The sequence below is a fragment of the Oryctolagus cuniculus genome, chromosome 21 (genome assembly GCF_051225735.1).
Source record: "Oryctolagus cuniculus isolate XC-2025 breed Fujian yellow rabbit chromosome 21, ASM5122573v1, whole genome shotgun sequence".
Lineage (NCBI taxonomy): Eukaryota > Metazoa > Chordata > Mammalia > Lagomorpha > Leporidae > Oryctolagus > Oryctolagus cuniculus.
This window is the reverse complement of record NC_142887.1, coordinates 8,675,165-8,697,734: the sequence shown is the minus strand read 5'-3', so window position 1 is coordinate 8,697,734 and position 22,570 is coordinate 8,675,165. Positions and strand designations below refer to the sequence as shown.

Below are 22,570 nucleotides of genomic sequence, written 5' to 3'. Positions count from 1 at the left end.
TCCTGAGTTGTGCGCATCCACACCCTCCTCGTAGGTCTGCTGTGGCCCTCTAATTCGTGAGGGGTTGCCTCTGCCCTCTTCTCTCTAACTCTTCCCTGAGACTGCACTCTCTTCACTTTTCCTAACTGTCTCCCAGACTAGAGCGGTCAGCTCCCTCCCTACTCCGCCATCCGTGGGTTTTCTAGGAGAGGAGCAGGTGCAGGTATGCATTGGGCAGAGGGGCTGGCCTGTCGTTGGAGGACTAGCAGGAAGGCACGTCGTTAGATGACTAGTAGGATGACCAGTTACGAATGCCTCAGACCCGCGGGACACAAGAGCATGGTCCTGGAAGGATGGGGGAAGGTCCTGGGAGGGGTTGAACTCAGGGAGCACAGGGAGGAGGCGAGGTTTGCAGGTGAGGCCAGAGAGGGAGGCTGGCACAGTCTCAGGGCCCGGTCAGGCTCTTCAGTGGCTGGGATGGTGACAGGTGTGGTATGGCACCACCTGGGGAGCATTGAGAGCTGCACACAGCCCTGGCCGGCAGTCTGCGGTCACTGCTGACCCCGCTTGTCACACGCATGGGGTCCTTTCCTCTGGGCTGCATCTAGTGTGGACAGAGGAGGGTCCGGTCCCCAGCTCAGGGTTCCTGCGGGGCTCAGCGGGTGCAGAGGTGGGAGACGGCTGCAGCCACGAGGGGCGAATGACGTCTACCCTGGCCAGTTCCCACTGCGTGCAGTAGCTACAGTGTCACTGTGATACAGAATCCTCGTGCCCAGACCCATTGCTTCTAGAATATATGATAGGCTTCAAAATGTTCACAGAAAATGTAATTAGAAGGTAATGCAACAAATTTTAAGTACTTATGCAGTATTTTCATAATATGCCCTTTCACAAGGGTTTCTGGAAACCCTTCATAAACACACACACTCTCCTGCAGACTGTATAATCCTAAATGCCCAAGCAACTCATCCTGTGAGAATCTCTTCATTTTACAAAGGAGAAGCCAAAGTGCAGACGTGTCACGTGGCTTGTCTGAGCGTCCCCACTCCACTCCCAGGCACCAGAGGAGGGACGCAAACTCCCGGGCCCCGGAGCCTCGCCCACAGCACCCCTGCCCCTGCTCCTCGCCAGGCTGCCCCGGGGCCTCACCTGCAGCACCCCACAGCACCCACTGCCCCTGCTCCTCGCCAGGCTGCCCGGCTCTCTCGCCCGCAGCACCCCTGCCCCTGCTCCTCGCAGGCTGCCCGGCTCTCTCGCCTGCAGCACCCCTGCCCCTGGTCCTCGCCAGGCTGCCCCGGCTCTCTCGCCTGCAGCACCCCTGCCCCTGGTCCTCGCTAGGCTGCCCCGGCTCTCTCGCCTGCAGCACCCCCGCCCCTGGTCCTCGCCAGGCTGCCCCGGGGCCTTGCCTGCAGCACCCCTGCCCCTGGTCCTCGCCAGGCTGCCCCGGGGCCTCGCCTGCAGCACCCCTGCCCCTGGTCCTCGCCAGGCTGCCCCGGCTCTCTCGCCTGCAGCACCCCCGCCCCTGCTCCTCGCCAGGCTGTGGTCCTCTCTGAGAGCCGACACGAAGGCAGAGTTGCCTGGGTGACCTCAGCTGGGCCCTGGGCCTGGGCAGCTGAGTCAGGGTTCTCACAGATCTGCATTCCTACCAATGCCCGCCCGAGCACCTGGAGTATCGATTTTGGGATTACAAACAGTGTTTGGCAAATAGGTGAATTCACAAGTATGGAGTTGACAGGTACCGAGGGTGGACTGCAACGGGGGTCCCTGGGGTGAGGAACTGGTTTCTGTGTACCTGTCACTCATATCCCCTGTACATTGCCATGCACTTCAGGCACAGGCACGCAATGCGCTTAGCCGTATTGAGCTGTTTTAATTGAATTCCTTAAGGATGAGGGCCACGCCCCCCTTTTTTAAAGGGTATGATTATCCCATAAGAAAAATCTCAAACGCTATTCAGCACACAGAATGGCTAAGGCCCCTCACTTGGTTGCATTTTTAATTAGCTGCTTTTTCTGCGGGGCTGCCCCCTCAAGGCCTGAGGGGTGGGCAGGTCGGGTCTCTGCCTGTCCTCTCAAGGGGGCGGAGACAATGACTGTGATTTCCTTCTTTATGTTTCGAAAAGGTCGCTGGTCTCCCAAACTGATGTGCTCCTCAGAGGGCTGCGATCCAGGGATTGAAGTGGGCCTGCGGCTGGGAGTGGCAGTAGCAGTCCAAAAGGAGGAAGAGACTTTTCCACAGATGGAGGAGAGTTGAGAGGGAGGAGGACTGGAAACGTCTTAGCAGTATGAGAGCCACCTGAGCCGGGAGAAGGCGAGGGCACAGCCCCCCAAAGCATCCATGGCAGCCTTCCTCCTTGAGGGAGCCACCTCCTCAGGAAGCAGGCGTGCGTGTCAGACCTAGCAGCATGGAGCCTGGAGGCCCGGGGGAGGGGCTCTCTGAGTCTTAAGCCTTAAAGGACTCCCAGCCCCCTCTCCCGGGGCAGTGCCCCCGTGGGAAGGCAGGGGCTCCCAGCCCCCTCTCCTGGGGCAGTGCCCCCGTGGGAAGGCAGGGCTCCCAGCCCCCTCTCCCGGGGCAGGGCCCCCGTGGGAAGGCAGGGGCTCCCAGCCCCCTTCTAAGTACCTGGATGGATGGCAGTCAGGCCGTCACTGTGTCAGCGTCCTGGGACTTAGAATGAGAACATGAGCAGCCGCTCCATTTTCTGCTCTCAATGGAAATCTTGTCAGATTGTTCTTTTTACCATCCTGGGCACAGTCATGCAGACTGAAGTCCCCCGATCATTCCTTGAAAGATAGCTGATTTGCTTGGGTCATCGTTTTTCTTCTCTGTCTTTTAAAAGCTAACCAAAGAGAGGCATAGGGAGAGTGGATTCTTTGTGCTAAAATTGCAGAGGTTAAAGAAATACTGTTTTCCACCCCCAAGGAATGCAGGGGATGAGACACGCTGCCCGCTCAGCACCATCGGGGGGCAGATTTGCTGCTCAGTGAGGGGAGGCTGGAGGGGCGGGACTGGGGCCTTGGTGTCACACAGGAACAGAAAGGCCTGGAAGTTGGCCTAGCCAGCCTCATGGGTGCTCCCAGCAACCCTGTTCCTGCTTTGTGGGCTGGGTCACCGAATCAGAGCCACTGTGGTTTCCAGTTAGTGGCTTAGGTCAGTTCAGCATCTCCGAACGTGTTGTTGGTACGGGGAAGTGGGCGTGACCATGTGTGTCTCCGTGACTGGGGATGCAGTGAGCTTCAAGTGTCCCCTTGGTTATTTCCCCTTGGTCTTTGATGCCATGGTGTGGTGAACCGCTGAGTCGCCAACAGGGCTGGGTAGCGGGAAGCTGGTCTCTTCCTTTTGAGTGGATGGAGACATCCGTGTCAGTGCCATCTGCGGGGCTGGGGTGTGGGCTTATTTCTTTGAGTTTGGAGTGGGCCTCTGGGCTTTGGTGTCTTCCTCTGTGAACTGAGATCTGTGACTCTGCGGCAGATGGAGGGCATGTTTGCTGTCTTAGGCTGCTAACGTGGTCTTTGCTCCCTCCTTCCCTTCCCCCCAAGACACACAGTGCATTTTCCTGGTGGTTCAGGAGAGAAAGCAACATTGTGTTGCCTGTCTGCAAGATGTGCAGTGAAATGGGGGCTCCCACCCTCCAGTCCCCGACCTGCTGGCGCATGCTGACGGGGTACCCCACGTGCCGCGTCACGAGACTCTCAGAATGCTGCCTCCTCAGCCACACTCTGCAGAAGTCTAGTTCAATGGGGGAAACCCAATTACTGGATGTCTGCAGTGTGTCACGAGTGTTTTAATCGAGTGCGGAGCTCTCTTGATTTTTTCAGAAAATCTTTATGGCTTGAATAAAGTAGCTTTTTAGTAACATAAAAACCTTTTATGCACCTTTTGTGCAAGAATGAAATAAGATGCACCTGGGGGTTGATTAGTGGTGTTTGTTACATAAAAAAGGAAAGATAAAGAAAACACACGCACACGCGCGCACACACACACACACACACACACACGGCAGCGGTTATGTGACTTCATTAAAGTATGCTTATGGTTTTACTTGTCAGTATTTCGTGGTACAAAACGGTTTTCCTGGAATCTGCCTATCGGGTCGGGTCACTGACCAGGCCTACAAGTTACCTTCTGTGCAGCCACGTCCCGCGTGCCTTGGTGCTCACGGAGTCAGGGCTGCTGCTGGCCCTGGGCGTCTCCCCGCTGTCGGTTTCGGCCCGTGCTCTTCCTGCTGCTGCATCTCGGGCTTCTGCCTCTTCTTCCAAGGTTTCCGACAACTGTGATTCCATTTTCGTGAACGGGAAGGAGATGAAGAGCAAAGTGGACACCATAGTGAACTTCACCCACCAGCACTTCACCTCCCAGCTGGAGGTCACCGTCTGGGCGCCCCGGCTGCCCCTGCAGATCGAAATCTCGGACACGGAGCTGAGCCAGATCAAGGGCTGGAGGATCCCGGTGGCCCCTAACAGAAGGTGAGGAATGGGGGGGGCAGGTCGGGGCTGGAGGATCCCGCTGGCCCCTAACAGAAGGTGAGGAACGGGGGGGCCCAGGTCGGGGCTGGAGGATCCCATTGGCCCCTAACAGAAGGTGAGGAACAGGGTGGGCAGGTCGGGGCTGGAGGATCCTGGTGACCCCTAACAGAAGGTGAGGAATGTGGGGGGCAGGTCGGGGCTGGAGGATCCCGGTGGCCCCTAACAGAAGGTGAGGAACGGGGAGGGGCAGGTCGGGGCTGGAGGATTCCGCTGGCCCCTAACAAAGGTGAGGAACTGGGGCAACGGGGGGTGGGGGGCCCAGGTCGGGGCTGGAGGATCCCGCTGGCCCCTAACAGAAGGTGAGGATTGGGGGGCCCAGGTCGGGGCTGGAGGATCCCGCTGGCCCCTAACAGAAGGTGAGGATTGGGGGGCCCAGGTCGGGGCTGGAGGATCCCGCTGGCCCCTAACAGAAGGTGAGGAATGGGGGGTCAGGTCGGGGCTGGAGGATCCCGCTGGCCCCTAACAGAAGGTGAGGATTGGGGGGGCGGGGGCAGGTCAGGGCTGGAGGATCCCGCTGGCCCCTAACAAAGGTGAGGACTGGGGGGCAGGTCTCTGAGGGGGTGAGCTGACTGTCAGGGAAGCGACCCCACTGCGGGTGACTGGTCGGGGCTCGGGCCTCACCCGGCTCTGACTCGGCTGGCTGCCCTGGACCTGAGGAGGCTGCCGTGGAGAAACAGCAGCCACGCTAGCAGGAGGGCTGACCCCTCTGGAGTGGCCGCCAGGACTCAGGGGGCGATGCGCCAGGGGAGAGGCACTTAGCAGGAGACGCGCCTGCAGGATGTGGGCACTTTCCGTTCCTCGTTTCCCTGCTGTGAGATCCCTGTGCCCCTCCCAGTTTCCCTGCTTGTCAGTGTCAGCGTTGTCCCTGGGGCACAGTGCAGTGGTTCACTGTGGGTTCAGAAGCTGGGTTCAGGGGCTTACGTTTGACCCCGGTTCTCCCACGTGGAGTGGTGGGAACCTTGCACAAGTGGCGTGAGTCCTCTGTTCCTGTCTCTTCCCCTGCAAGTGTTACCGAGAGGCTGTCCCCAGAGTTCAGTCAAATGAGTTGAAAGATGACCAGAGATGACCCATGTCCTGCTTGGGCAAGCGCTGACCTGGTAGTGCTGTCAAGAAACCACAGATGGTGATACCATCGCAATCAAGCGACCTGAGGTGGGCTCCCGGCTCGGGTGGACCCCGGGGAGCAGGTCCCCTCCAGCCGTCAGCGTCTGGGGACGCAGCGCTCCGAGGCTGAGAGCAGCTTGGCTGTGTGGTGCTGGCGTACAAGCCGGCGCAGTTGGTGCCAAGGAGCACGGTGGTGTCTCAGAGCTGAATCAGGGAGTGGGCCCTCAGACCTGCAGCCACAGGACCCGAGCAGCCTGCCCAGCCCCGGCTGGTGGTGAGAAGTGGTGGCTCCAGCCACGAGCCCGGCCTTGCCACCGCTGTCGTCAGAGTTCCTCTGCGGAGCACTCCGTGAGCAGCCGTGGGCCCCTCGCAACCAAGAGCCGACAGGAGGCTGCTGTGGACTCTGACGCTGTTGTGCACTGTTGGAGAAGGGACAGAGACGCTTCACTCAGTGGAGGGCGGGCGGTGTGTGTGTGTGCTCTGAGACGCTTGCCCTCAGCTGATTCCATCACTGCACAAACCCCAAAGTCTCCTTACACAAACCGAGGCATCGCCGCCATCGCCAGGCAGTGCGCGCGCCCTGGGACACCGCGGGGGTGCCGCTGGCGGGGTGCAGCCGTTTCGCCTACCTTACTGTGAGCCTGCGGGGGATGGGCAGTGGGCGGCAGCGGCAGGTGTTTCCAGGAGCAACATGGAGAGGGCCCAGGTTGCCTGAGCCGACTGTGGGGAGAAGCGTGGATCCTGGAGATGCCACGCCACACAGGGATCCTGTGGCACCCCCGGAAGCCGGCCATTGTGAATGTTTATCCGACAGGGATTCTGAGGCCAGCACCCCTGAATTGCTTACATGATATTTGGAGATTGAGCAGAGATTACATCATCATCTGATGCGACACCTGAAGTATCCTAAGGAGATAACTGAAAGGACTGTATTGTTAAAATGGAGGGTGGAGGGCGCGGGGGCGGGACAGTGTGGGCAGTGGCAGTGACACAGCCCTGCCAGCGTGTCCGACCAGACCTGCCATCTGCCTTGTGAGGCCGACTCTAATTAGTTACCCGAGCTTGGCAAGGGAAGGCCTCCCAGGTCCCAGCAGAGAATTCCCTGGGATGCTTTCAAGAGACAGGCTGAGAGCTGGGGTGAGAGGGAGGGTGCCATCACCCCAGCCTGTGAGCGCTGCCTCCCTCTGTCACCCAGAATTCTTTCTCTCACCCATGAGACTTCACCCCTCCTTTTGGGTGGCACCCAGGTTGCTGATGGGCGTTTTCCACATCGCTGCCACTTCCTTCTGAGACCCTGCAGGGAGGAACTGAGCGTGTTGTGAGAAGCAGTGGAGCCATACACACCTGCTGTCAGCGGTTGTCGGCCACCTAGTAACCACCCCAGCCTGCTTTCCCCCAGTTGCTGTGAGCATGGACGGGGGTAGCTACAGAAAGGGAGAGAACACACTGGACCCTGGTCTGCACCAGGCGGGTGTGTGACCCTGCTGGCTCCCTCAGGACAGCAACCCTACTCGCTCTGTGGGGCTCTGTGAGGATCGCATGTGGTAATCATGCATGGCTGTTGTGTGTGAAGTCACCGGTCAGTGGTGACCGTCATGGCTGTGGAGAGCAGGGCACGTGGTCGAGTGAATTCCACACGCGACTTATGCCTCTTCAGCCCGACTGCGCTCCCTCGCCACTGACACTCAGCCCCTGCTTGCAGCCACCGAAGTCCCCGTGTTAGAGGACGCACGGTAGGTTCTTTTGGAGAGGAAGGTTCTAGAATTGCAGAACCAGAGCTGATTGCACAAGGAGATTGTGGGCAGGTGGGAGTCAGAGGAGAGCATGAGCCAGGACAAAGAGGAGCAGAGTCGGGGAGGAGCCAGCACACAGCGGGAGACGCACGGTGCCCGTGTCTCAGTAACAGTGGGGTATGCACAGTACCCGTGTCTCAGTAACAGCGGGAGACGCACGGTGCCCGTGTCTCAGTAACAGTGGGGTATGCACAGTACCCGTGTCTCAGTAACAGCGGGAGACGCACGGTGCCCGTGTCTCAGTAACAGTGGGGGACACACGGTGCCCGTGTCTCAGTGACAGTGGGAGACACACAGTGCCTGTGTCTCAGTGGTGACATTGGGAGACGCATGGTGCCCGTGTCTCAGTGACAGTGGGAGACACACGGTGCCCGTGTCTCAGTGACAGTGGGGGATGTGCAGTGCCCGTGTCTCAGTGGACAGTGGGAGACATACAGTGCCCGTGTCTCAGTGGACAGTGGGAGACATACAGTGCCCGTGTCTCAGTGGACAGTGGGAGACATACAGTGCCCGTGTCTCAATAACAGTGGGAGGCACACAGTGCCCGTGTCTCAATAACAGTGGGAGACGCACGGTGCCCGTGTCTCAGTGGTGACAGTGGGAGATACACGGTGCCCGTGTCTCAGTGGTGACAGTGGGAAATGTACAGTGCCCGTGTCTCAGTGGTGACAGTGGGAGACACACAGTGCCCGTGTCTCAGTGGTGACAGTGGGGGATGCACAGTGCCCGTGTCTCAGTGACAGTGGGAGACACACAGTGCCCGTGTCTCAGTGGTGACAGTGGGAGACGCATGGTGCCCGTGTCTCAGTGGTCACAAGCAGCAGTTTTCAGTAGGCAGGACGGTGTAGCAACAGGGTGCTCTGGAGACCACCAGGGCCTTGACCTCACACAGTGGTCAGGCGGGGGGAGGGGCCGGGTGTGGGGACCAAGCACGAGGCCCTGGCTCCTGAATTAGCAGAGCTCCCTTCCCAGCATGTCTTGGCACCTTGTCCCCTGGGCCCTCACACACCTGTGGGGAAGGGCAGCTTCCGAGTCCGTGCCAGAGTGAGGCAGGGCGCCCTTGCGAGGGGCTGAGCCCCATGGGGAGGAACAGACCCGAGGACCCACGCGGCTGCTCAGCTCAGGGCCCCAGGATCCACTCCCCACCTACCCCCACCCCAGCCTAGGGGTCTGCGCCACCCCTGCGTGGGGAGTAGTGCTCGATGACCAGGTCACAGAGCCCAGGGGCAGAGGCCCCGCCCACCTGGGGCTGTGAGAAATGGGGCTGCAGCTGTCATGCATGCGGTACATGGTGGCGGCTGACCGATGCTTGCCGAAGGAGTGAACCCACGAACGGTGAGTGAGTCAGGCTGGGCAGAGCCGGCCAATGGACCGGCTGTCTGTCCCCCTCTGCCGTGGTGTGGACGCTGACCATGAGGGTGTTGACTGCTGCTTGTCCTGCTCATGCTCCAGGCCCACCCGGGAGAGCGAGGACGAGGAGGACGAGGAGAAGAAGGGGCGTGGGTGCTCCCTGCAGTACCAGCACGCCGTGGTGCGCGTCCTCACCCAGTTTGTGACCGAGTCACCTGACCTGGGCCAGCTGACCTACATGCTGGGCCCCGACTGGCAGTTTGACATCACTGACCTGGTGACCGAGTTCATGAAGGTGGAGGAGCCAAAAGTCGCCCAGCTGCAGGAGGGCAGGACCCTGGCTGGTCGGGAGCCAGGGATCACCACCGTGCAGGTACGGCCGCCCGCTCTGTCTGCCGCTCGTGTCAGAGAACCAAGCTTTGTGCTACACGCAGCTGAGGGAAGTGTCCAGTCCCTTTTGCAGACAAAGCTGAGTGAGCTGCGTAGTGTAGGGGTCTTCCCCACTGTGACCTCTGCTGGTGGGAGGTGGCAGAACCTTTGGAAGCTAGCTTCCCCTGCACATCCAAGTTCCATCGTTTAGTTCTATTACACCTTGAACGCCAGACAAGAAATCTAATTTTTAAAAATGTTTATGGGAGAGCGAGCGAGTGAGCACCCCTCTATCACCTGGTCACTCTGCAAGTGCCTGCAGTGGCTGGGGCTGGGAGCCAGGGACGTAAGTCAGCTGTCCCATGCGCTGGCAGGAACCTACGCCTGAGCCCTCACTGCTGACCCGGGTCTGTTTCTCAGGAGCTGGAGCTGGGTGTCAGACTCCGGCACTTTGACGTGGGACGCAGGCACTTTGCCCAGCATCTTAACCAAACGTAAATGCTCATTCTGACAGAAGAATGTAAAGCCATGTGTTTGTAGTGAAGACAAGAAGGAACCCATGATTAATGCTCTTTATTTTATCATAGTAAACTAGAGTATTCCTAGCCAATTTGGGCAGGATAATTATGCGGAAATGGTATAGCATACTTTCTTTTTTCCCAAAAACCATTTTTTAAGTTGTACATATTTATGTGGTTCTATGAGATGTCTCATTGCATGTGTATTTTCATAATTTCCCCATATACATTTAAAATGTTGTTTTCAGTAGTTAATTAGGTCATGTTTTGGGTGTGGCCAAAGTTAATTTGCTCAAAGCTGGCTGAGACACGTCATATTCTGCGACTTTTCTGTTCTCGTGAAACAAATGACTGCAAATCCACACGCGAGAACGGCACTCACTGTGGACTCGTGTTCTGTGGGTCAGGCGTCCAGGTGGGGTTGGTTGGGTTCCGTGTGTGGCGTGTTGGCTGGGCGAGGCCCGTGTCTGCAGGAGGGGGGAGGGAATTGGCTTCGAGCTCATTCGCACCCTTGGAACAACTGGTTCCCCATAGCCTGGAGGTTGCTGTCTGCGGATGGCTGGCAGCCCAGGGTCACTGTCGCCTCCAAGAGGACCCTGCCTCCCCCTTCAGCGTCAGGAAGGCCAAGCTGCTTCCCACCCACATGTTCAACCTCTTAGCTTCCTTCTGCCGCCAGCTTGGGAGACGTCTCTAGGCGTGAGGCCCAGTGATGGCGTTGAGTCCGCGGGAGAATTGAGGTCGATCTCAGCGTTTCGGGGCCAGCGGTGCCGTGGAACAGCAGCATGCAATGCTTCCTCATGCTCTCAGGTCCCAGGACTCAGGGTGGACCCTACTAGGACCTCCTCCTGCCTCCTGTGTGTTCCTCCCGGCCAGCCCTGGACACGCTCGGGGGATTAGGCGGGGCATTGTGACTCTCCGTCCTGCTTTGTTGACCTGTTGTGCAAGGATGACCACGGCCTCCACGGTGGTCTTGAAGAATGTCCGCCTGCCCCCTAGAAGGGACTTGAGCCGGGGAGGAGGGCTGAGCGTGGTCTCCTTCAAGGCTTAACACAGTCTCTGTTCTCAAAGCCTAGGAGTGTGCCCAGTCCCAAGGGGGCAGATTTAGTAACTGCCCCTCAGTCAAACCAAGTGCGTGCTAGAAAATACATGGCTGTTATCATGGTGTGACTCAAAGGAAAGCAGGTGGGCCAAAGTGACCCTCATGAAACTCTGCCAGGTGCCAGGTGCCCTGGACAACAGCGTAACACTTACCCAGTGTGTTCCAGCCGGCCTCGTGTGTCAGAGCGGGAGGGTGTGGTGGGGCCCTGTCCACGACAGAGCGACCTCGGTGGAGTGGGGCAGACACGAGGCTCCCGCTTGCCTTCCAGGTGCTGTCCCCTCTCTCTGACTCCATCCTGGCCGAGAAGACGGTGATCGTCCTGGAGGACCGCGTCACCATCGCGGAGCTGGGCGTGCAGCTCGTGGCTGGCTTATCTCTTTCCCTGCAGCCCCACAGAGCAGACAAAAGGGCCTTGGTCTCCATAGCAACAGCCCAGGACGTTCTTCAAGCCCCACAGCAGGTGAGAGTCCCGGCCTGAGCCCTGGTCAGTGGAGACAGCGTCTCCCCCGGGTGACTGCCCTGCAGAGGGGCCGGGAGACGCTCGGAGCTGTGACCGCTGGTTCCCGCAGCTCCTTCTCGCTTCTCCTCCAGACTTTTCTGTCTCTGAGAAAAGATAGCAGCGGCTTAGACACAGCTTCCTGTGACACGCTTTCCACCCAGCCACGGGCACATATGCCGTTTGCTTTCCACACAGCCTCACACACATATGCCACTCGATTGCCAGCTGGTCTTACCTGGGCCAGACCGTGACCGAGAGAGCACAGCCTTTCCCTTCTGCCAAGCAGAGCAGGTGGTTTCGATCGTTGGAAATTCCATTTTGGCTACTTAACCCGGCATAGCTCATAGGCACCAAATTTCCACTGTTTTCTGCAATTATTGTCAACTGCAAATCTCTTCTCCGCCTTTGTTCTTGTACCGAGCATTTGTAAAGATGTGGGAGCACCGGGCCGCTCCAGGAAGCCAGGCTCGGGGTGCGCCCTTCACCACGTGCTCCCACCCAGAGCCTCTGCCGCCCCGCTGGCCCTGGCTGCCCAGGAAAGAACGTTCCAAGTGTTTCTATCTTGAGCAGGAGCCTGATTAGTTGCACCTGGAATTGATTCAGATAAATTGCCTGATCTTTCAAAATGTTTTTAGAAAGGTCAAAGTCAAATTCTGTTGTATAGCGTGCAATAAATTAATTTACACTCGAATGCGTTCATTATGGTATATTATTTGTTCCTCAGAGTACTGGCATGTCAGCACAAAATTGATGCCAGTTTAAGGCATGACAAGAATTGCTCAAGTTTATAAAACATAGATGTTTATTTTTTTCTCCATATACTTAAAGAATTTATAAAGGGAATCTTATTTATCTTTGTGAATTTGAAGGAACCTGGTTATAACCTAATGCTTTGGTTTCATTTTCCTTAGGAAGCAATAGTCAGTTCTTGGATTTTGTTCAGTGATGGTTCGGTGACACCTTTAGACATTTACGATCCCAAGGATTTTTCTGTCACTGTCTCATCGTTGGATGAAATGGTGGTGTCTGTCCAGCCGAACCTTCAGTCCCAGTGGCCCGTGGTGGTTGCGGAAGGTGAGGGGCAAGGGCCCTTGATTAAGTTGGAGATGATGATCAGTGAGCCGTGTCAGAAGACCAAGAGGAAGAGTGTTCTTGCCGTGGGGAAAGGAAACGTCAAGGTCAGATTTGAGCCCAGTGCCGGTGAGCACCAAGGAGGCTCCAACGACATCGAGGGCGTGAGTCGAGACTACAAAGACCACCTGGGTAACTCCATAGAGCGCGGAGGCAACCAGGAGAGAGCCGTTCAGGAGTGGCCCCCGCGGGGCGCACCTGCGGGCCGACAGGACCGCAACAGAAGCACAACCCCACAGCCTCCCGTGGAAGCGAAGGATCAGAAGTTCCTCCGAAGCGGGGGTGCAGATGCCTTCACCAGCTACCCCACTCAGGGGAAGCTGCCAGATCCCAACAATCCCAGTGACCTTACGGTGACCTCCAGGGGGCTGACGGACCTGGAGATCGGCATGTACGCCCTGCTCTGCGTCTTCTGCCTGGCCATCCTGGTCTTCTTAATCAACTGTGTGGCGTTTGCCTGGAAGTACAGACACAAAAGGTTTGCCGTGAGTGAGCAGGGCAACATCCCCCACTCCCACGACTGGGTCTGGCTGGGGAACGAGGTGGAGCTCCTGGAGAACCCGGTGGACATCACGCTCCCGTCGGAGGAGTGCACGACCGTGGTGGACAGGGGGCTGCAGTTCGAGGAGAGGAACTTCCTTCTGAACGGCAGTTCCCAGAAGACGTTCCATAGTCACCTGCTCAGACCCTCTGACTATGGCTACGAGAAAGACATGAAAAGCGAACCTGTAAACCCTTCCGGCCCAAAGAGGAAGCGAGTCAAGTTCACTTCCTACACCACCATCCTCCCCGAGGACGGCGGCCCCTACACCAACTCCATTCTGTTTGACAGCGACGATAACATCAAGTGGGTCTGCCAGGACGTGGGGCTGGGGGGCTCAGCAGACTTCAGAGACTATATGGAGAGACTGCAGGACCAGATGTAACTCCTTTCTTATGTTTGTATTCACCTTTATGCCTTCTGTTTTTTGAACGGTGGAGCAGTGAGTTTGATCAGCAATAGGGGATGATCTAACAGAGCTCCATTTGTGGAGGTCTGGTGGGATCCCTTTCTTAGCAGGTGTCCGGGGCCCGGAGAGCTGTGCTGCAGGGTCTCAGGCCAGGAGATGGCTGTAAGACAGCCACCTGTAGGGACTGAGAAATTGTGAGACATTGGCATTAGGCACTGCCTGGTACCAACTCCATGCAGAGAGTAAACCCGCCCCCACGAACATTGTTAGTCATCTCACGACAAATGGCCGTGTACATGGAGAAAAGATTCGGGTGTTGATTTTTGTATTCCTAGACCTTTTAAAGCACAGTGGACACTTAACTGCCCCTGGCCTGAGTGTAGACGTGCGTGAAGGCTGGCTGAATGTAGCTACCCTCGTGTGCTGGGAGCGCTGCTCATTATTTTTATACACATTTGCCCCCCGCACCTGTTCCTTTGACCTCTGCCATTTCTTTTGAAACAGGAAGAGAAGGAATTTCAGTCCTTCCTTTGGGATCCATTTGATTTTTGTAGGAGTTTTGTTCCCTGGGATTTGCCATGTTGTGTTATTTCTTGTCAGTTTTCCTAGTTTTGTACGCTGCGTTGTCGAGGGAAACTACCTAAGAAGCATACTTGTTTCCTTCTGTTGTTGGACTTTGTTGTGGGATACTGGGACGGGGGTTTTACTCAATGTGTTAACGTGCTCTGAGGGAGGGCTGTCTCTTTACAGTTTTCTACATGAAGCTTAAAGGAATTGGAGGAAAGTTACAAATCTTTGAAGCTCTGCAGGGGACTGCAGGGCGCCTGTCTGAGGGGAACCAACCCCAGCATGGCCGTGTTTACGCACTTGGTGGTCCACACAGCGTGTCTTCCAAACTGCAGAGAGGAAACTGCCTAGGAAAAAGCTCCAGGGTGAATTCTCATCTCACAGGAACATGATTTTTTTAGTAGGTGGGATGCTGTTTCCAGTTAGCAATATGTAAAGAGGTATCCATACCATGACCAAAAGGGGACGCGATCTCTCATGGCTCTGGAAGAGACCAAACCTTCAGGGGACACGGTGGGTGCTGGTGCACAGAAGCGACGCCCCCTACCATGCCCTGGACACTTCCTGGATGTCACTGATGGTTCCAGCGCTCAGGAGGCAGCTGTATGCAAAACCCTCAGCTTTCATGATGTCAAAGTGGCAAGAGAAAGATTCCGGCATAATTTTCAAGTTAAAAAGAACATTGTGAATGGTGTCCAGCAATGCAAGAGCTTCAGATGAACAAAATACGACAATGATGTATGTAAGAGAAGTCGACTCCAGGCTTGCGTGCCCATTCTGAGCTTCCCTGAGTCGTCTGCATCCATAGAAATCCAGAATTCTGAAGGCCCAGGGTAAGGAGGCAGGAGCAGCTCCTGGCTCCAGCTGGCTGAGCACTGAGCTGTTCAGGAGAAAGACACTGAGGTGTCGGACATGACCGTGATGGCCCAGCCTCCTCTGGGAAGGTGGCAGCCAGAAGAGGGCTTGCGGTGCGTTTGTGAACAGTGCTGAAATGGCAGGTGCGTGGGCCTGGTCCCCGGGAGCCGGTGCTCAGTGGATTCTGTGAGCACGAAGCTGGTAAGGTTCCTGAAGTCTCCGTTCACGGGGAGGTGGGAGCCGGGAGCCGGGCGTTAGCTGCAGGGGTTGGCCCAGCGATGACTGACACCTGTTTGGAAGAGCTCCCCAGTTAGCCAGAGGCTTCTCGGAGGCTTTGGAGGGGAGGTGGCCCCTACAGCAAGAGGGCAGCATGAAGAAATCTTCACGGACGCAGCTCCAGTTCTCTCTGTGGGAGCGCCAACATTCCAGAGATGCTGGGAATTCATCCCTGAAAGCGGGGGCCTGCCTGTCACACACTCAGCAGGTGGCGCAGTCAGACTCCAGGTGAGGAGATGCCTTTGCTAGGGGGCCAAGGAGGTGCCCACTGTTGCCAGGAGCATGTTTAGGGGACGCACTAGAGCGTTTCCTGTGATAGGAGAGCTCGATGGGCAGAACTGGACGCTGACCGTGGTCCTGAAGGTGCCTTGCATGGACAGCAGGGCTATACCGCCTCCGTACCGGCCATTCATGCACTTGTGTCAAATCAGTTCAAAGTAAAAACCAAATGTAGGGGTCAGGGCAGGGTCCCTTCTCCCATATAACCTACCCACATGTTGGAAAACACATGTACCTACACGTGTGTGTCAGTACCCAGGAAGCAGAGAGAAGCTGTCCTGTGGGAACCGACAGTGTGTGTCAGTTGTTCTCAGCTTTGGTTTTGACAGTGTCCAGCATTACAGAATTTTCATGAGTTGCCTTCTCAGAATACACCCCACAGACCACATTTCACGTGTTTGTCAGCTCATCTTCCAGCCGGCCGATGCACAGCTGTTAGACTGCACACCTAAACCATCATGAGGAAAAGGACATACACTATTCAACTTTGGAATCCAGTTTCTGGGGGCTGGCTCGGGGGCTTGCATTTGCTTGGATTTTCTAGGTCGCTGTGGTTGCCAGCTCCAACTAACTCATCTCAGTAAATAACCTGAGCCAAACACAGTTCATGAAACACCTTCCTCTCCCATTGGAATTCAAATTCACCACAGGGAGCCACCTGGAGGCGGAGAGAGAGAGAGAGAGTGCACCAGCTGGGCCCCAGGGTCCCACAGAGGATGTGGAAGCCCCACATGATCTGGAACATGTGCAGCCACTGTCCCCAGGGTCCTGGTGTGCTGGTTTGGGGGCCAGAACACAAGGATCAAGGAGGAGCCACCGTGCTGGAGAACTGGCGTTTGAACACGCATGTGTGTGGCATCGAGAAGAAGCAAGACGCAAAGATGACGGATGCTTCTTTGAGAAGAACAACATCTAACAAACCTCAGACTCCTCCCTGTGCACCCGGAGAAGGGACAGTGGATGCCCCGGCTGTTTTCTATCCTTTATACCCACGGGTACAGGGAAAACACGATCACTTTTGTCCCATCACCATCCCTGTAGGCTGAGTCATTTGTCCCTTGCTCGTTTTTAAGTTTTACAAAGCCCACCTTTGTGCATTTTGATCGACATTCTTGGTTCACTCTTCTAGAAAGGGTCTTCTAAAAAGCTGGGCTGTTGAGACCCCCGTAGAAGTTCCTCCCATCACAGAAGCATTCAGTACGACAGCAGTGACCGCATGTGGTTTCATGGCATCCTGCGTGTCACTGGCACCGCTGGGTTTTCCACCCCAGGCTCTGTGAGTGCCGTGGCTGATGGCTCACAGACTCAGCAGCCCTCCGTGTTGAAACCGTGTCTGTGTCATGTACTGCGCATCACCTGTCATGTAAGGGGACAGTGTGGGTGGTGGGAAAGCTGTGTTAAAATATGGATAGCAGATATTTTTGTATGTAATATACGCAATATGCTGAAACACTGAGAAGTGTATTGGAATAAATATTTTAAAATAAAAGCATGCAAAACTGTAGCTTTTAAATGTACAGACATCCCACTCAAAAAACAGCTAAACTGGAGATTGGCAGCCGTGGGACCTGACGTGTGGATGCACTCCGCTGAGAGCTGTGGCCTGCAAGGGCCGTGCTCATGTCGGGATTGTGGATGGAACCTCCTGGGACGGTTCGGTCTCACTCTGCATTACTTTTGAATTCTTCCTTTTTCTTTTTTCTCTGGAAATATTTGGGAAATAAAGTGACTTCATTTCTCAGCATAAAGATATATTATAACCACAGGGTAACTCATCATTTTTAACACGAAAATAAACATTGAAACATTCTTCAACTGCTTCATTATTTTATTCACATTTTCTCTCTTTAAATTTCGCATCTGTGTAATTACCTGTATTCATGTATCTTCACCCAGAGATGCTAACAACCTCGGTAATGAATTGACACCAAATGGAAGCGTTTCTTAAAATCTGCAAAAACCCTTTCTCCTTTCAGAAGCCTCTCCTGTGTTCTGCAGCAGACTGGGGGAGACCTCTTCCAGAATGGTCTCGCTTCTCTCTCTCCTGCCCGGGGTCAAACCGTCTGGAAGCATGGGCTTCTGCAGGGCGTCGTCCTCAGCCTGTGCTCTCAGTCCGTTGTGGCCGTCGACGGCTTGGTTGTGTGTGTGAGGTTGGGGCAGGGACTTTGCATGCAGCCAAGGGCGCAGCGTGCTGAGAACCCAGGCAGGCAGAGCTCAGAGGCATAGGCAGATCCGAAGGCCAGTGTGCATCCGGGTGCAAGGCTGATGGACGGAAGCTTGGTGTGCTCTGGCCGTGTCCATTTCCGGAAACCACCAGTATCATTCTGGGCATTTTGGCAAGTGCCACCCTGTGCCTCTGGGGCTGCAGAGCGATGTGTCTTTGGCAGTAGCTTGATATGTCACCACGGATGTCCCATCCTGCACCTGGCCTTTCTCTGGGGCCCCATGGACAGCATTTAAGTCACGTGGAGCACACAGGAGTTGACTTTGTGAAATGGGGGCTGTGGAGTATTGGGCCTCCCTGCCTCGAACATGCTGGCAGCAGATGAGCCCAAACACTCCCCCAGGTGCACCGGCCGAGCCCCGTCAGACTGCCCAGCACGGAGGGCACCTGCTTGTAGTTAACAGCTTCCCCCTCGGCCTTCTCCTCGGGACACAGGATGACCAAGCCACGGACCCCAGCAAGGTCTGTGCAGATCCCTGTGCCTGTTCAGTTCAGTAAAATTTGTTTCCAAAAATCAGGCAAAAGAAGTTTCCAATGAGATTTGTAAAAGGGTTGAACCTTTTGTATTGTGTGTGTGTGTGTCTGCGTGTGCTACGGACCAGCTGCCTTTCAGATTCTTTTGGTGTTGACATCTGTGTTGCTTCGTTGCTTGTTAGTTTTTTTTTTTTGTTGCTTTGTACAATGTGGATGGGCTACAGAAGTTTCTCATTGGTTTCTTTTCAAACTTTGAAAAGTATAGAAAAGTGCAGGAACGCTCTCCCGTGGGCCACAGTGTTTATAGCCCATCCCCCGGCTGCAGTCAATCAGCGCCATCACTTTGCAGGTGGGGAGTCGCTGAAGTCCATTAGGAAAGCCGTGTCCCCAGCGCAAGAAGCAATAACGCTGTCAGGCACCTCCCCTCCGTGAGATGCCTCTGTGTTTTCTTCGCCGCCAGTTGCTGCTGACGGCCAGCTGTTCAGATGGGACATCGCGGTTTCGTGTTGGTAACTGAAGCCTCTTCAGGTGCTGCGGCCAACAGGAGAACCAGTGACCATCATCTGAGACTGTACCGCCTGCCAGAGCTCTTCGGAGTCGAGGGGTTTGGAATCTGGGCACTGGGTGATGCTGGCTTCCCCGCCCTCTGAAATACTGCAGCTGCCCCCCAGTATCCATGTGCATTTGGTCCCAGGACCCCTGAGGTTACCAAACTCTGTATAGACAGAGTTGTGTACAGTGGCAGAGTATCAGTCTACACCCTACACAAATTATCTCTAGATGACTTTTAATGCCTAATGCAGTGTAAATGGTATAATATAATATGCTGTGCTATCTAAGGAATACCAAGAAAAAAGGCCGCACATGTTCGTTACAGATGCAGTTCTTTAAAATACTACTACCTGAGATTGGTTGAATCCATGGATGTGAAATCGGCAAATACAGGAACAGCTGGACTCCCTTTCGACTGATCCTTCTTCCTTTGACCAAAAGTGCGTCTGAAAGTTCCTGTTTTCTGTTGTGAGGACGGCGTCACTCCCTGTTGCTCCCTCGCAGGGGCCTGACTCAGCGCACCAAGTGTGCAGGCGCTGCACCTGGTGCCGCTGTGTCACTGGAGACCCTCCTCAGCGTGCCTTCCCCCTCCTTGCCATCCTGCCATCACCCTGCCTGTCCAGAAGTTCTCCCACACTACACGAGCACTGTTCCCACAGACAAGGTCGTCTGACAAGGACACGCATCTGGCACGTGTGAGTGCGGGCCTCCCGGCACTGACTGTTCTCACCCTGTGATTCGTCTCGCTGCCCACTGCCACTGGTCACACGTGGAAACCAGCCTACGTGTATCTCCGCTGCCCCCGTGCAGCACCCTTTCCCACAGGCCAGCAGATGCCAGGGCGCTCATAGCACAGGGCACCAAACAGCTCCCTTGCTGTAACTGCACTCGACAGGGAGCCTACGGTGGACTGCTCACAAGGGCATTCATTTAAAACTCCACGTGGATCCCAGGAGCCAACCCATTGTTGAGCCTCCAATATAGCCGATAGCTGAGGCTTTCCCCGAACATCATTGTGAGTGGGAGCCAATGCCCAACTGTGAAAGGCAGGAGCTGAGAGCGGAGGATCGAGTTAATAAAGCAGTCACACACAGAGGAAGAGACCTGGCTACAAGTCACCTTCACAAACAGCAGGGCCACTGTGTGTGTCTGTTCATGGGAGAACAATTCCTGCAACGCTGTTCACCTGTGACGTGTGTCTGCAGAGCGTGCTGGTGTCTTAAGATTTCCGTATGTCTCCTTGCCATCAGTACCCAGCCTCAGAATCTTCCTAAGCAGGTGGATCTAGTCTTGGTGGCAGAGCAAGCACACAACCTAGCTGTGCACTTTTGGGTGGTTTTATGTGGTTTCAGGGCAGCAAGCAGTGGGAACAAACTATCTGGCATTTGAACAGAAAATGTTGCCCCATTACTTTCCACTTTTCTGATTGGATTCTTGTTCCCTGGCAAACAGCAGACAATATGAACAGAGCATGCTGTTACAACATTGTGCTTCTGTACACTTGTGTAATGTTACCTGTCTCGTTCTATTACCCATGGTTTTCCGTGTGGCTTACTGTATCTGTTCTATAGCGTATATAGCATATCTGTAAAGGTACCCCCAGACATTTTGAAACAAAGAAATAAAAAAAGTTGGATGACTTCTTGTTATAGTAAAACACTTAATCGATACGTTCCAGGAAATGACTTTCTCTTCGAATGTAAGTACAGAAGAGGGTGTTAGCAAGCTGTTAGGTCCAGCCCAGAGGCAGTTATGTCTTCAGGGTCTTGATGACTGCCATTGGCTGACAGCTTGAAAATGAGAGAAAAGGATGGTTTCTTCAAGTGCAAGGCCAAGGTTCCAAGAGAACTGGCTTGCTTTTGAGTCCTTACGGAAACTCTCTGGTGAAGCCTCATGGCGATCCTGACTGTTTCTTGCCACTGCCCTCCTGTGCCTCAAGGAGCCTCCCAGAAATGAAGCATTGATGATCCACAAGTGTCTGTGGTTCAGACACACAGGGTCCGTTCCTGGACAAGGCCAAGAGAAGCCCATCTTCCCTTAAAGCTCACAAAGTTGGATTTCAGTGAGAGAAAACGCTTTATTGAGGTGTAGCCGGGAGGAAATCCATTTTATTTATGAAATTTGATTTAGGAACTGTCATTTGGGCACCCAGAATTCCAGTTCACATTCATAGTCTTAGGGAGTGTTGGGCTTAGCACCAGACTAAACGCGTTTCCACTGCTCCACATGACGTAGCTGGAGAAAGGCACCCGCTGTGCCCCTCCCGCCCTCACAGATCCTTGCTCCCAGTTGTTCTACTGCCTGAACTGGAGTCTGTGTGGCTGACCAACCCTCTGTTAGCATTCAGCTCTAGAAAAACTGAAATGCACGCCCACCCTCCATGATAGGGCCAGGCTGGCTGTCTCAGGGAACTGTGGCAACCTTGAGCTGACATCCGTGCCCTTAGGTCACTGTGATGCCAGAGGAGTCCATGGCACCTTGAATCAATGGTGAGATTGGCCCCAAGTGGACATAAAGCAGTGCCAATGAAAAACCCTGCCCTTTCTCCAAAAGGTGGTAACTGTATGAACAGAATGGCCAAGCTGTGAGCATTGGTCTGCGCCTTGGCTTTGCTTTAAACCGTAGGTGATAAGTAACTCAAGAATGCTGCAAAGCCAAGGCAGCTGAGGCCACTGTGGAGCAAGGTCAATCTACAGGGGAGTTTCCGTGGTGGACTGGACAGGCCTGGCCCACACCGCACATGCAGGCATGTCCTGCCCAATGCCCTAGGAGTTGTGGTTTTTTTTTTTTTTTTTTTTTTTTTGGCTACTGCTGGTGAAAATTCATTCTTCGGATGTCTAATTTTTAGAAGTACACTTGCTATAAAAATAGTTAATATGAACTTGTACACTTTGTGTATAAATATACTTGTTCTAAACTTGCAAAATTGATAACTGACACTAAGGAAGTTGATGTAGCCTAACAGAGTAATGTTTTCCCATGCAACGCACAGGAGAGCTGGTGTGGCCAGTGTAGTTTTTTAAACTTGATTACCCCGAATTTGAAGGTAACCAGTGACCTTACACGGAATCAGAATGTGTATTTGGGTTTTTTCCAGGCCATGCTCTGTTAACTGATGAATTGTGTCCCCTTTCTGTGCGCACCGAGATCGGAGATGCAGGATGGAAAGACGAGTCGAGATGGAAGCTGTGATCCATGCAGAGAACGTGCCACAGCGAGCCACGGTCAGTGTGTCTGGGCCAGGGCTCCTGCCTGAGGGCCTCCTTGCCCTGTAACAGGAAATGCTGACCCTTAGAGCGCAGAGCACGTCTGAGGGCCGCGAGCGACTGCCGCACCCCGCGGGGACCTTGAAACGGAGGCTTTGCTCCTAGCCCTTCCCCTCCTCTCTGACTTCCTGTCTTCCCTTCAGTGATCTGGACTCGAGGTCTGGGGTTTGGAGGCTTCTGTTGGCTCCCACAGCGGTCTTCATCCCCCCATATCCAGCCTCTAAAATGCAAGGGGGGAAACCACAACACCCCAAGTTTTGGTGTTTCCAAACACCTCCCAGACTCAATATTCTGCCGGCTTCCTTCACTGTTGGGTTTAGAACTTTCATGACATCTGAAAGCAAGTCACAGGTGGGCCTTTCTAACTTTCCACGGATTTCTGAATGCTAACAGTGATCTCTGAGAACTTGAAGCCAGCTGTGAATAATAGTGACTCAAGGTAAGATAGTCTCAGATGGTGAATGATAATTTTACCAATGACGTCCACTTCGTGTTCACATGCTTGTCACGCTTTGGAGTCGGGTTCCTCAGAGGCTTTGAGAAAACCCTGGTCCCAAACGCCTCCTGGTCTTTTCTTCCTTCTGGGGACACGCACGTGTCAGGGAAGGAACAAGCGACAGGACACCCAGGAACTGGCCAGCTTGTTTCACAATAATGAACCTGAGTTGGAAGATTACTAAGCACTCATTAAAAACATTAACTTTAGCTAATGGTACTTTAGTTGGTAACATTCTAGATATTATAACCACCAAAACCCTTTAT

At 54.7% G+C, this 22,570-nt stretch overlaps 1 protein-coding gene across 3 annotated transcripts in view; it reads left to right on the top strand.

Moving 5' to 3' along the window:
• Positions 1 to 20,175, top strand: part of LOC103345010 (transmembrane protein 132B) — a 364,359-nt gene extending 344,184 nt beyond the window's left edge. For all 3 annotated transcript variants that reach the window (XM_070066052.2, XM_070066053.2, XM_089323495.1), the window contains 4 exons: positions 4,237 to 4,442; positions 8,852 to 9,122; positions 11,004 to 11,195; positions 12,146 to 20,175. In XM_070066052.2, coding sequence (XP_069922153.2) covers positions 4,237 to 4,442; positions 8,852 to 9,122; positions 11,004 to 11,195; positions 12,146 to 13,291 — 1,815 coding nt within the window. In that variant the 3' untranslated portion in view covers positions 13,292 to 20,175. The remainder of the gene's footprint in view (positions 1 to 4,236; positions 4,443 to 8,851; positions 9,123 to 11,003; positions 11,196 to 12,145) is intronic.
• Positions 20,176 to 22,570: the final 2,395 nt, after the last annotated feature.